This window comes from Malurus melanocephalus, unplaced genomic scaffold, assembly GCF_030028575.1.
Source record: "Malurus melanocephalus ecotype Western Australia unplaced genomic scaffold, MMel_1.1 scaffold_77, whole genome shotgun sequence".
NCBI classification, from domain to species: domain Eukaryota; kingdom Metazoa; phylum Chordata; class Aves; order Passeriformes; family Maluridae; genus Malurus; species Malurus melanocephalus.
This window is the reverse complement of record NW_026623309.1, coordinates 2,044,755-2,058,116: the sequence shown is the minus strand read 5'-3', so window position 1 is coordinate 2,058,116 and position 13,362 is coordinate 2,044,755. Positions and strand designations below refer to the sequence as shown.

The 13,362-nt window shown below is 36.0% G+C and overlaps 1 protein-coding gene across 1 annotated transcript in view; it reads left to right on the top strand.

The window, feature by feature from the left end:
- The window catches only part of SNX29 (sorting nexin 29), a 96,381-nt gene that overhangs the window by 11,690 nt on the left and 71,329 nt on the right, over window positions 1-13,362 (top strand). The window contains exons 8-12 of the mRNA XM_057367307.1: window positions 750-1,119; window positions 1,837-1,955; window positions 5,104-5,182; window positions 5,689-5,771; window positions 12,878-12,941. Of these exons, the coding sequence (XP_057223290.1) occupies window positions 750-1,119; window positions 1,837-1,955; window positions 5,104-5,182; window positions 5,689-5,771; window positions 12,878-12,941 (715 nt within the window). The remainder of the gene's footprint in view (window positions 1-749; window positions 1,120-1,836; window positions 1,956-5,103; window positions 5,183-5,688; window positions 5,772-12,877; window positions 12,942-13,362) is intronic.

Below are 13,362 nucleotides of genomic sequence, written 5' to 3'. Positions count from 1 at the left end.
TCTTAAAAGTATGTTGGTGTGTTTTGTGGGTRTATAACAGCTGGACTTGAATTAAACAAAGCAATTTAGTCCCAATGATAGGTGTCTTGGTGAGTAGATTTCTGATATTTCCTAGAGTGCTTCAGCTTTGCATTTAGCTTCATGTGCACACCAGATTCAGTGAGAATAGGTAACAGTTTAAAATAAGTGCTGTCACTGAATGCAKCTGGTGTAATCAGAGAGGCTTTCAGTGTATTTCTAGACCAATAGGTAATTAGCTGAAAACTGACTGTTCAATTTTTAAAGTTTATGCAAAACTAACTATTTGATTGCAGGTTGTGGATTTTGTTTGTGTTGTGAGTTTGTTTTTTGTAGTTTTTTTCTCTGAAAATGTTTCCTGTTTAGTCTGTTGCGCAAACCTGCTCTGCATTGTACAATGGGTGTATTCAATGGGAGAAAGTGACAAGAAGGCTAACTTTTTATTTTAAATTTGATTTCATGAGTTTGTAGAGCTTTTTCTTTCCAGTTTCAATTGAATCATATTATGAATGCATCTTCAAAATGTCTTTTAAAATCTGAATTACGTAAGGCATATATAATAAAGCAGAGATTTAAAAGCTCATGTGTATGGAAAGGTAATGAATGACATATAGATCCAAGCATCTTTTTCTTTACTGGAGTAATGTAGTACATGAGCTCTTTCAAGGAAAGAACAGGTTTCTTATATTGTTTCTCTCTTCTAAATATGTAAAACTTCGTATTACTACTAGATCTGAAGCATAAAAAAGATCGAAAAAAGAAGAAGAGAGTGACTAATATTATCTCATTTGATGAAGAGGAAGATGAGCAAAATTTGGGGGATGGCACGAAGACTCTGACTACAGGAGAAAGTTCAGAGGAGAGCATAGACAGATCTTCAGTTCTTGCATTATCCTCATCTGAACACACTCTTGGAAGAAACCTAAATGGGAGTGAAAGTAACCACTCGTGGAAGAGTGATTCAGTATTCATGAATGGAGAGTATGAATACCAGAAAYTGGATGTGAAGAGCATTGATGATGAAGATGCAGATGAGGTTGAGTTGTATGGAAAAACATTAGGAAATAAAGGCACAGAAGGTGAAACTAAAGCTTCTGAAAAGTAAGTATTGGTGCAGGAGACAAGAGTAAGCTTTCCATGCTTCCCCACCATGCCTCCCTTTCCTTCATGGGTACTGGCAAACTGGTGTGTTAAATTGAACTGTATAGATTTTCTCTTTTTTCCTCCTTTCCTCCTCCCCCACCTTTTTTTCCCCTCTTTTGTTTTTTTCTTTTTTTTTTCCTTTTTACTGTTGAAATCATATAGGCCACCGTGGCGATGGTATTTTGCTTCTAAGATTCACTGAAATCCCAAATGTTGAGATTTCAGACTTCTTGTTCTCCTTAAAGTTCTCAGTTGTTAAAGTTGTTGCATGATATAGCCAGGTTATAATTCTGGCCTACTTGATGCTTCCTTGTTCTTAGTACAATAACAATTTTATTTTGGCTTCACAGTAGAAATGTGTATTTTAAACAGAGTAAGCTTGTTACATAGAGTAGATAGTTAAACAAGGCAGGACAAACTGAGAGAAAAARGAATTTTAGRTGCTAATATGTTTGCTTTATTTCTGACASAGAAATYATTTGGGGAAAAAGGAAAGCACTGTTTGCYTCATCTGCTTTGGAATTTCTGATCTTTAATGAATTAGTGTATGGCTGACCAAGAGATTGAAATAAAGATTTTTCTTGCAGTGGTATCTCTGAAAGAAATAAAAGCACTGTGGACATTAATACTGACTGTGTAAATAGATTGTTTTGTTTGTTTGTTTGCTCCAAATAGGTTTCATGAAACAGTCACATGCAATTCTCAGATATGCAGTTGGACTCCTCTGCAGGTTCTGAATGATGACTCAGATGTTCTATTTCCTGTCAGTGCTGTTGGCTCTTACTCCCAAACAGGTAGGCACAGAATTCCAGCAACCTTTATTCTAGCATGGGACAATGGTAATCAAAAACAGGATGGTAAAGACATAGGATATACTGCACAACTGGGACTAAAAGTTCAATTAAAATTTTTTCATATCTGGATCAGAGTTCTCCATTTGATCAGTTACTTAGTTAAGGAGGATTTATCAATGTCAAAATAAACCAGAGTTTTGTTGGTATTAAGCTGTGGTCTTGTATTTTGTTAAAGTTTAGGATAGTTGAATAGGAAGTGTCCATATTCATTTCTAGATATCACTAAGCTGCAAGAAACTCCAAGTGTGTTTGAGAACTTTAATTCAAATTAATCTTGACAGATTGGTGAGCAGCTGGAAGCAGTTCAATAGAAGCTGTTAACTGTTTAAATACAGGATAAAGAATGACCAACTAGGAAATACTTGCTCAGGAAAGGATGTTGGAATTATAGAACAGTTTGGGTTGGAAGGGATCTTCAGAGATCATTTATTCTAAGATTGCCTTTCTGAGCTTTGAGCACCAGTTGCCAGCTCACATCTAATTTTTCATCTGCCAGTATCTTCACATTGTTCTCTGCAGCTTACAAGCTGATCATGAATTAGCAGAGCTGTGCATAAATGAAAGTGTCATTTGTAAATTTAGGCTCCATTGTCTCTGCTGTGGCCTCAGCTGCMGTGTTGTACACAGTGGGGGGTACTGCACTTCAAAAATGATGTGGACCATTTGAAGCAAGAAATAAAAATGGTCAAAGGAATGGAAAAGAAGACCTGGTGCTTTTCCAGTGTCTATATTGGTTCCAAAAGCGAAATAATTCTGCCAGCCTTCCTGTTCACCCTGTCAGTTTTTTTTCTGGCTATTCATAAAACACAGTTTTTACAGAACTTTGGGTATACTCATTTCAGTGACCGTTTAAAAACTTCTCAGTGGCATTCAAATAATGTTTTTTGCATATACATTATGTGTCTAAGAGTTTAAATGGACTGTTGATTGAAGGCCTGTGAAAAAGTGTAATTCAGTTCCCTAAGTTTAGTGATAAAAATGTGAATCATAAACTAATGCTGTACTGCCCTCTGCTGTATTTTAAAATATGTACCTCATAAGAAATGCCAATGAGTAAAAAAAAAAAGTAGTACATTTACATTTTTTTTGCTGCCACATTTTTCAGTTCATAAAGGAATTTAGAAAACATTGAGTAATTTGTGGCATTGTGGTCTCTTAAATTTAATACATAAACTGTGGGGGAACATCCACAGGTTGAAATCTGGAATTCAAGTAACCATTCCTGTTTATGGGGGGTGTTGTGTGGAATGGGAACTCAGAAGTTGCTGTCAGGAGATGTCACGAGGCATCAGGAACATGAGCTGGGGGTTTGTACCTGGAATCAAAAATCAGGAGTGTGAGCCAAGCTTCGTRCTGGAGGCAGATGACCAAAGACGGTGTCTGTGTACATCTGTGTACAGAACTGTAACAGGGGCTGACTCTTACTAAGAGGATAGCAAAGCCCCTTGTTTTGTGTTGCTTCATCTCAGAATTGTTTTGAATACAATCCTCAGCCTGATCAACAGGCCCATTCAGATCCCTTCTGGCACAGGAGGGATATTTTCAGTTCTCCTTTTGTCTCTCTTTGTGGTCTGTCATGCGAGTCAGAGYGATACAACATTGAGCTGGTGAAAGGAATCAGTTCCTCAGTTCCTCAGTGCTAGGAAAGCCCCCCTAGACCCTGCTGGCTGTTCTCCTGATCTCACCTCTCTGCAGCAGTGAGGAGCTGATGGAGCGTGCAGGGAGGGCTGCACTGAGTRGCTCATTGTGCAACCCAAGTGTCAGCCAGTCAGGGACAGGGATACACACGGATCCAGGCACTCTCTCCTCAGCCACACTGACAGTTTGCTGAGATTGAAAGCTGCCTTAGGCACTTGTTTGCTTGAAKTTGGAAGTTGCACTTGTACTGGATGAATGATGTCAGAAGGAACGTTCATTAGCTTATTCTGAGGGCAGCCCAGCCCAGTAACTGTCAAGCTCATTGTTTTCATGATATTTTTGTTAAAACCTGCTTAATGAACTCTTGTTATATATATCTATATATCTGTATATCTATATCTTATATATTTGGTTTATAGGTCTTAATACTGATAATAACCTATCTATATTTGAAATAGAGTACAGTATAATCTATGGTGTTGTATGTTAATTTGTGCTTTCAGTATTAGTCTGTTGCAGTGCTCCAGGGATGTGTCAGGGCATATCATATCTCCATGTAACTAGAAATGAGAAAGCCTCCGTCAAAACTCAGTTGCTCGGAACAAAAATGGAGTATGTATTTTAGGAACTGAGCTTCGGTAAACTCTGCAGCTTCAAAAAGAAATTTTCTCCTCCATAGACTTTCTGACATAACTCTTATTTCCCATCACCTTCTTTCCTGGAATTTCTGCTTTTTAAWTCTGTGCTCTTTAGGATTGTCTTTTAGTAACTTTGTAACTTTGTTATTGTGAGATGCAGAAAACATAAATAAAATATCATTTTTGTTTGTTTCCACCTGAGCTTCCTTAATGACAGGCTCAGTGATGTGGATGTTTTGCTGCCGACAGYTGTGGATCTGTGGACAGATGCGCATTATTCATGCTTTTTAAACAATATCTYGTCTGTCTGATTCCTGATGGTTGGYACAGAGMCACGAGGAGCCAGAGAAAARCYATGGTGCTCTGTTGGGAATACTGAGAGCACTGGWGTCTTTTCAAGATTTCATGTGTTGGGAGCTAACAACAGATTCTTCCTCTGGAAGCCACAGCCAGATTTGTACTGAGCATCAGGTGCCATGTGGTGTTTCAACTCCAGGGGCTTTCAAAAGTAACTTCAGGAAAAAGTCTCCTCATAGCTTTGTTACTCTGTACGTATAAAATGTAATTTAGGAATTGTGCAATACTATTTTTTTTAAGATTGCTATGTTCCTAAGGGACTTCACAATCCTGCTGGCTTTCAGGGTGAGTTTGTAGAAGCCAACTTTGGAGACAGGATTAAAAGTGTTTAAGAGCTTAAGCAAGTTGAGTGTTTCTGTTTAAAAATGTAAATACTTTACTTCTGGATTTATGCTTTTATTTTTTTTTAAGTTCTATTGCCCAAAGAAAGCTAATGCTTGTGCATTCTGCTTTAGATAACTTGGAGAATGGAGAGGGCCATGAACATGTTCACCCGGTAGAACTGGTTCCAAGAAGATCTGATCTTCCTTACAGGTATGTGCCARACATGTTTTTCTTAAAAGAAAAGAACCTTCACTCTGTAGCTGTCAACTTATTGTTACCTAGTGCAGTTAGGACTGGAAAACCAACTACACATCAGGGTGCTTCTGCAAATGTTTGGAAAGACAAATGCAAAAAACCTACAAGTCCCTTTTTGCATATTTTCGTGTACTGAACTTTTCCTAATTATCTTGAAGAAGCCAGGCAGTCATGTCAAGTAACAGACTTGGCCTCCTGGCTTTGAAAATAGGTTTTATGTTGGTTTTTATATTATTTTTTACTATATTCTCCATGGCCTTTTTATTTGGAWTTTTTCTGTGTCTTCTTAATTCAGACTTCTACATTCAGACTTAGGAGATACACTAAAGGATAGTCCAGCATATTTTAATTAAATATGGGTGAATAGGATACCAATTCTAGTTTCTGGAATGTTTTTTTCTTATGTTTTGAATTCAGGATTTTGTTTTCATATATTGATTATACTCTACTTTTATGACTAGAGTGGAAGCCAGTCCTCCAGCTGAAGTGAATACTTTAAGCAATATGTTGCCTTCAGCCACTGTGCCAGAATCCATGACAATTAGTAAGTACTTCCTTGATGTATCAAGATTGATGGAAGTAACTTTGAAAGTTCTGTAACTCGTTCTGTATTTGTTTCAGTCAGATCTGCTTGGAGAGTCATAGTCCACTTAATTTCTGATGTGCTGGTCACATTAGTTATAAGTGCTCTAAGATTATGTTTGTGTTTGCAGATCCCAGGTTATGCTTCATTGCAGYTGATAAGTCCTTATATTAAGTGTGGCTTCAGTAGTTAAATGAAAAATAATGATTTGGTTAACATCTTCCAATTTTTACAAGTTCTAAAAACCCTGAGGGTTGGTTCCAATGTGGTCTTCTTATTTTGGCTSTTTTCATTAATCCCTGGTCAGAAACAAACCAACCCACTCTTTGTGTGGTTTTGATATGAAAATCTCATAAATCCCATATCCAAACATGAATATGGGCTTTCATATACAAAAACTTTAGTTAAGATTAATGTGGAGGGCRGTCATGTTTCTGTGGTAGTGAGAGGAGAACCAGGCAGGATCAAATAGCCTTGCTGTAGAGATAGATAAATAGAAGCAAGGCAGTTTGTTTATCACATATTTGATCTTTTTTCATCACATCAACTTGCAGAACAAAGACTTAGTTYTTAAAATGAGTGTCTAAACATGTAAGCCAGTATGTGTTTATGTTCCTCACTGTACAGAATGTTCTGTAACTGAACTGGCTTTGTTCCTAGAGCTCTSGGGTGTGTGTTTGTTTCTTATAAATTTCAATATGTACAAGTTTTAAATGATGACATTTGGAAGTTAGAAGTGATGCAACCAAGATTCTTTTGTGCAATTGATTCATGCAATCGTCAAAATGAATGAAATCTTAAGATACTCTAATTTCATTTCCTAAAGTCATATTCAAATGCTTTAACCTGTATTAAAGGAGATAAAATAAGCATTTTCACTGGGCAGTGTTTCAGGCTCTGCCACTGATCTGCTGACTGAGTTTCGCAAAACTGAAAAATCCTTTCTTGCCAAGTACTTCATGAAGTGAGAAACAAGTTTGAGACTTATAAGTGCCAGAAATGAAGTGTAGAATGGACTCACTGTTAGTTATAGTGCTGCTTTGGTCACTAGATACTCTCTGCTAATGTTATTCCTACAATCCTTTTGCCCTCACATTTTTATTTTGTTTYTCAGTTAGAGAACTGCATGGGGCAGTTTTCTGGTGCCCCTGCACTCTGTTGATTCTGCTCTTTGTAGGGGTGTCAGGTACCAGCAGGGGCCGCAGTTGGTCTCCTTCGGCTGCTCAGTTATTTCCTAGTGTAGGTAAGGCAGCTATAAAATAGAAAGAAAATCTGGAGATTTTCAGTTCTCAATACTTAGCAATTTGTAAATGAAATGAAAACACAGGGTCAACAGAAGCATGCACATTATCATTAGTTTCCCCTTTCAGAGAAGGATTTGGTGGAAGGAAGGGTGGGAAGCATGTTAAACCCATCTATAAAGCCAGTAGAACATTTAATAAATAATCTAATGATAATTATAATAAAAATTCAGCTGACYATAAACTTGCAACATTATTCAATACCTTTATAATAGCTGATCCTGGGTATGTTGTATAAAAATGCTTTTTTCAAGTTTGTTGTTATTGGTTATAGATTCTCTACAGGAAGAATCCAGTGCTATGACAAAGTCAGACACAGAAGCTCTTTCTCTCTATTGCAATTAGCTGAAGAATTATTAAATGCTGAGGCTTATAGCTTGGTTGCGTAGCAACTGATCCTAACACATCAGGCAAGAAAAATGGAATGCAGTTGTGCAGTGAGAAAAGCTGTGAGGTCTCCAGTGACTGGATTTTTGTGTTTCTTACTTCTGAAGACAAAGCCTGAAATTATTTAAAAAAAAATTATATTCTTTCCCCATTTTCTTTCCAACCTGTTAGTACAATACTAAACTTTTCTTACTTCTTTTGATATGCAGGCCAGAAAATTATGTTATGAGAAGCTGTAATTTTAAATTTCTGCCATTTTAAATTATTTTCCTGAATTATGTCSCCTGCATTTGTAAGGCATAGGTTAACTTAGCAGCAGATACATCTCAAAAAATACTAATACCACTTAAGATAAATCCTAATCCATAGTTTTGCTGTTTGGATTAGGCATAATTTGAAAACTTGCTCTGCTTAGCAATTGTTCAGTCATAACCAATTTTATAAAGAGTTAAGTTGGTCGTAAGTTTTCTATTTATGTATCTACTTGACTACGTAATTTTTCAGTGTTAAAAACGTTGTGTTTTTCTTATTATGCTTGAATCACAAACAGCTGTTCGAAGTGTTGCCATTGGAAGATTATATTTTCAGCATTGTTTTTCACCAGAACAATCTGCCTTACCAGCACAAGTCTCCCCATTTTGTTTTTGCAGTAGAAAAAAAAGAAGGCCTAAAACTTTCATTTTAGAAGGATGCTGCTTGTGTTCTTCTTTACAAGCTTCTTTTATTATAGTACTATTTTTAGGAAGTAATTGGTAATTTAGTTTTWTCACTATAATTTTCTTCAGTTTTTAAAATTGGGCTTGACCACAAAGGTTGGGAAAGGTCATAATATTATACATAATTCCATATTTTTTCATATATTCTTGAGAAATCCTGAGCTTTTCACAATCACTGAACAACTTTACTGAATAATCAAACCTCCGTGTTATATTTTTATCCTGGTTGTGTAAGTGAATAAGGTGTGTGTTTTTGTACTTTCTGTGTCCTCTAAATAGCTTCTGACCTGTTCTGTACCCAGCTGCCCCAAGTCACAGGCAGGTACTAAATTCTTGTGGCTTCTTTGAAAGCCCAGCTGTGGAAAGAGGGAGTTTGTATTTCATCAGGGAGAGGAAAGAAAGCTGCAGTTCGCTTTAAAGACTGGGTTCTCACCAGAACCCTTTTATAAARGAGAAGGCCAACACAATTTGTTTCCTACTAAAATTTGCCCTGTGAATAGTGACATGACAGGATAATATTTACAAGATTTTTGAGCACTAAATTAAGCCTTAAAAGCAGTGTTCATGTAGGCAGCTTAGGGAGCATAAAGCTCTTTATGTCTTTAAAGGTCAGGCTTCTGATTTAAGATGTAACAAGTCTGCTGGAAGTTTTATTTGTCTCTGAAAATATCTGTGTAAATTTTCACTCATGAAAATAAAGGAAAAAAGATTCCTGTAAACTGCTTCCAGCCCACCCTGATATTCTATCTGCAGGATTGCAGAGGAGGCTGCGTGACCTTGTGTAGTCTGAGGGATAATTTCACTTACAGCTCATTCTTCACAACAGGTGATTGCAAATCATACTTCTCAATCTTTGGCTAAACAGCAGAAGAGTTGTGAAACTTATGACTTTTCTGGAGGTTGCTGGAAATTGGCAGGTGTTTCTTAAAACATTATATATTTCATGCTCTRTGACCTTATGAAAGCTTTCTAGAAGCTAGATTTTGCATGAAGTATGGAATTGAATTTAAAAATGTTTTAGAGCAGATATTMATTTTATGAGTAATTAGGAACCACAGATTAATCTCAGCAATAAAAAAGATTTTMAGTGTTTGAAAAAGTGGAATTTAATGCAAAAAATATAATTGATTTTTATGTTATCCTTTTTTGCTGATAAAGAATGGCTTGGAATTATTGGTTTGCACATAGGAATCCTTTTTTTAAGAAGTTAAGAAAATATCTTTTAAAGTTACATAATATGAAAGTTCACTAGTTATCTCTGTTATTATGGAGCTCTGATTTTCACTTTATGTTTAGATATGTTGGTGTTGAACGCTGCTCCTTAATAACAGTAGTGTATTGCCTTTCATTAATAGAAGTTTACAGAACATAATGTCATCAAGCACAAACAGCTCAGAAGTAGGACATAAAGTCTAACATCAAACACTTTTCTGAAGTAGGAATACTTGGCCAGTCTTCCACTGTTTTATTGAAGAAAAAAAAAGGAATAAAATAGAAGGGAGAAAGAAGGATTGAGGTTGCATAGTCCAGAAGGAGGAAAATGCCAAATTTATGGTTGCTGCTACAACCCTGACTTTTTTTTTTATTTTTTTCAAATTTATTCCCTTTTCTAACCCACACAATGTATGAGACATAAGTCTGCTGGAAAAATTAGGTTAAGATCATACAGTCATCTTAGAGGCAAGTGTATCAGACAGACAAAAGCTCATGAACTGTGGATGTTCTGGCAGGTTTGAARGGAACCTGCTGCAGTGTGTGATACTGGATTTCCTTTGTTTGCATTCAGCTGACTGCTCTGACAGGCTGCTGTAATTTTTCAGGAAGCATAAGTGAAAGTAAGAAATTAATTCAGATATAATATTTAAAGCTTTCAAAAATTATAAATAAGATGGTTTCCTTTTAATTCCGTTCAGTTCCTTGCATAAAAGGTAATGAAATTAAAGTTTCTGTGTTTTTTTTTCTCGGTAATTTTTTACTCATTTAATTACAGTAATAATGCTTTACTCTCTTGGTTTGCTCTTTTGCTTTACTGCGAATAGAGAGGTTAAAGAAGTGTTGGTGATAAACTGTATAGTTCTTGTGTTTGTTTTGAGTAATTTATAGAAAACATGACTCCTTAATACTCATCACTTCCAGAAGAAGGAGCATAGCTGTAGCCATGGAGCAATATTGCTGCTCAGGTAGGCTCAGGCCAGAGCAGCCTTCTTGGAACTCTGATCCCTGAGCCCAGACTGGTGGTTTGTGTTGGTGCTTTCATCCACACCTCCACTGGTATCTGTCATTGAACTAAATTAGCAAGAAATACCGAGTRTGAAATGTGTTTGCTTTTGTGGTCCTAAATTAAGCATTGATTTTTACCCTATATGTGATAATGAAATTTGGAGTTTATGATTTATTGTGTCTCGATATTATTGTCAATTGCATGACTCTCAGAAAAATGAGGCAAATGGAAATAAATAAGCATTTTAAAGTCTTCTATTTTAAGAGGCTCTTTTTCTTCTTCTTTTGTGCAAACCATGGTCTTTCGCAGAATCTTGCTTTTGTGCTCTSCTTGTGTGTGTGGAGGGGAGAGAGGAGTGAGAAAAGATGGGATTTCAGGTCTCTCTACTCACAGGGAAGATTCTGGATGGAATAAGGAAAAGAAGATTAAGTTATTAGCCAAGTTAAAGTAATGATTTGAATAGGCTTGTAAAATTGAAGAAATGAAGACAATTTTTAATAGCTTAGCTGTATAAATGTTAATAAATACACATTAAAATAATAAATACACACAGGCAATTATTGCAGAGTGGGCACCCCCATGTAAGTGCAGAGCCAGCACTACAAAAAYGTGTCTGAGTAGCAACAGCTTTAATGTATTCAGAGTTAGAGACATAATAGCAGCTACTTGTTGATCATGCRCGATCATATTTTAATGGCACACTTGAAATATTTAAAATGCCATCAGCTTGATGCTTCCTGGAGGAGGATTCTGAATTGAACATTATATTTCAAATCTTTTTTTTGTTTTGGAGTGTTACTGTACAGAAAGCTTACTCTGGATGTTTTTGCTTGTATTGTATATTKGTATGATGCTCTAACAGTTGCTGGATTATTTGTTTTCTGCATCCTTAGAGCAATTGTTTATTTCACAGATAGGCTGATTTAATACTGAAAAATTTCACTATTTTGCTATTAGTTTTTATAAAAGATTTTGATTTTTTTTTTCTTTTAGGGTTACATAGAGAACCCATAAAAAATGCTGTTACTGTAGAAAAGTAATTGTTCTTTCTATGCTGAATTAATGAAGTGCAAACTCCCTCTAATGACCTACTGAAAGGTTTCTTGCTAATGTCAATTAGCTCTTAAGCTGTAATGTGGATATTATGGAATGGGCAGAAAAATGATCTTCTGAGTTCTCCATGGCCAAAGAAGCAGGAATGTTTGGAAAAAATCTAGCACAAAGAAATTTGGTTTGGCTGATGCGAAATGATATGAGAGCTCTGCTGAATCCTGCAGTCCTGCAAGGGTGGATTTACCTGCACATTACCGGGGCCAGATTGGAATTGAGGTGTCTGCAGCAGTAACWGATATATTTCATTGACATAACAAAACCTTTTACGTTTTATCTACTACTAGAGTTTGTCAGACTCTGGTCCACAGGACATTGTTAGGTTGTTGTTAAATGGCAATAGCTTCTGTAACTGCAGAAGATATGAGGAAAGATACAGGTAAACCTGTGAACTAAATGTAAAGGGAAACAACTTGTCCAATGTCTTTGCTTGCTTGAAGAAATCAAGTAATACCAGCTCTGTTRKWKKKTTTTMMKKAAAAMMMWMYAAAACTTACTGACATCTGCATTGAATACTTGCAGAAAAGAGTTGGCTGATTTGTTATATGTAAACATTTCRCATAACTGTTGATAGAGATGGTTTAATATAAATGAGTCCTTGTAGCACTCATGAAACTATTGATTAATGTATGTGAAATGTTAAGGAAACTGAGGTGATGCTTTTCTGAGTGGTATTTGGCTGTTCACAACAAACCTAACACAAAGGAAATCTTTCAAAATTCTAAAATTCTGTCAGTTTATTTTTTTTTAAATTTGTATTCTTGATATAATGACAGAAGGTATTTTTAAGGTATCTGTCAAAAATAGGAAGGCTTTTATAGGAAGTTACAAAGTTCAGAAATCMTATGATCTTTAAGGCTGAGCTTGARAAGCGATGCCATGAAGGAGCAATGACATTATCTCTRCTCCCATCTCCCTGTTGCAGTTACRTTTCCTGTGTCAGAATTTATAGCCAGGAGAAGAAGCAATTTGAAGAAGCTGAACAAGTACCAGTGTATGTCATTAATATGCATGTGGTGAAAAGGTGCATTCTGCCCTACATCTGTGGTGAAAACAAAACAGCTGCAACCACAGGCACACTTGTAAACATTTGTATTAAAGCCAGATGCAGACTAATTTGATTTGATCAATACTTCTGATGCYGTGTTAAATAACACCGCCTTGGAAAGATTGCTCAATTTAGTGATGAGATTAAGAGCATTTTTATGTGCTTTGCTGAATGGCAAATGGTGTTGGCATCACCTTAAGTGTGCTGCCTGTGTACATGACTTCTGGATGTGAAATGAGCAGAAATGCACACAGAAATTAATCCTTTTTGTTCCTTTTTCTTAGATGAACTTCGTCAAGCTATCGTGGCCATGATGAATAGAAAGGATGAACTGGAAGAGCAGAATAGGTAGTTTGCTTTTTTTAGTCAAGAGGGATTGYAATTAAAAAAATCTCTTTTYTAATACAAKCTATCCTTYATGTAAAGCTATATATAATCTTTATGTCTTTTTTTGATGTATATATTATTTTTTCTATGAAAGGTAAACTTAATTCACTATTTAAATGTTGATACTGAAGAACAGTGTTTTGARGGCAACTTTTTGCTTTAGTTTGAATCAGATAGCTCTTTGTGTCTTGGAAGTTTTGGCAGTTGTAGTTTTTTCAGAACCAAACCCTATAGCCAAAAGATTCTGAAGCTCTCTTAAAATGCCTTCCCAAATGATCAAAAGTTTCTTCTAATGCAAATATTCAGAAAATTTCTGATTTTCTCCTTCTGATGAAGTGGTGTAGGATGGCTGACAATGTAATGCTGAAAGTAGCTTTCATTT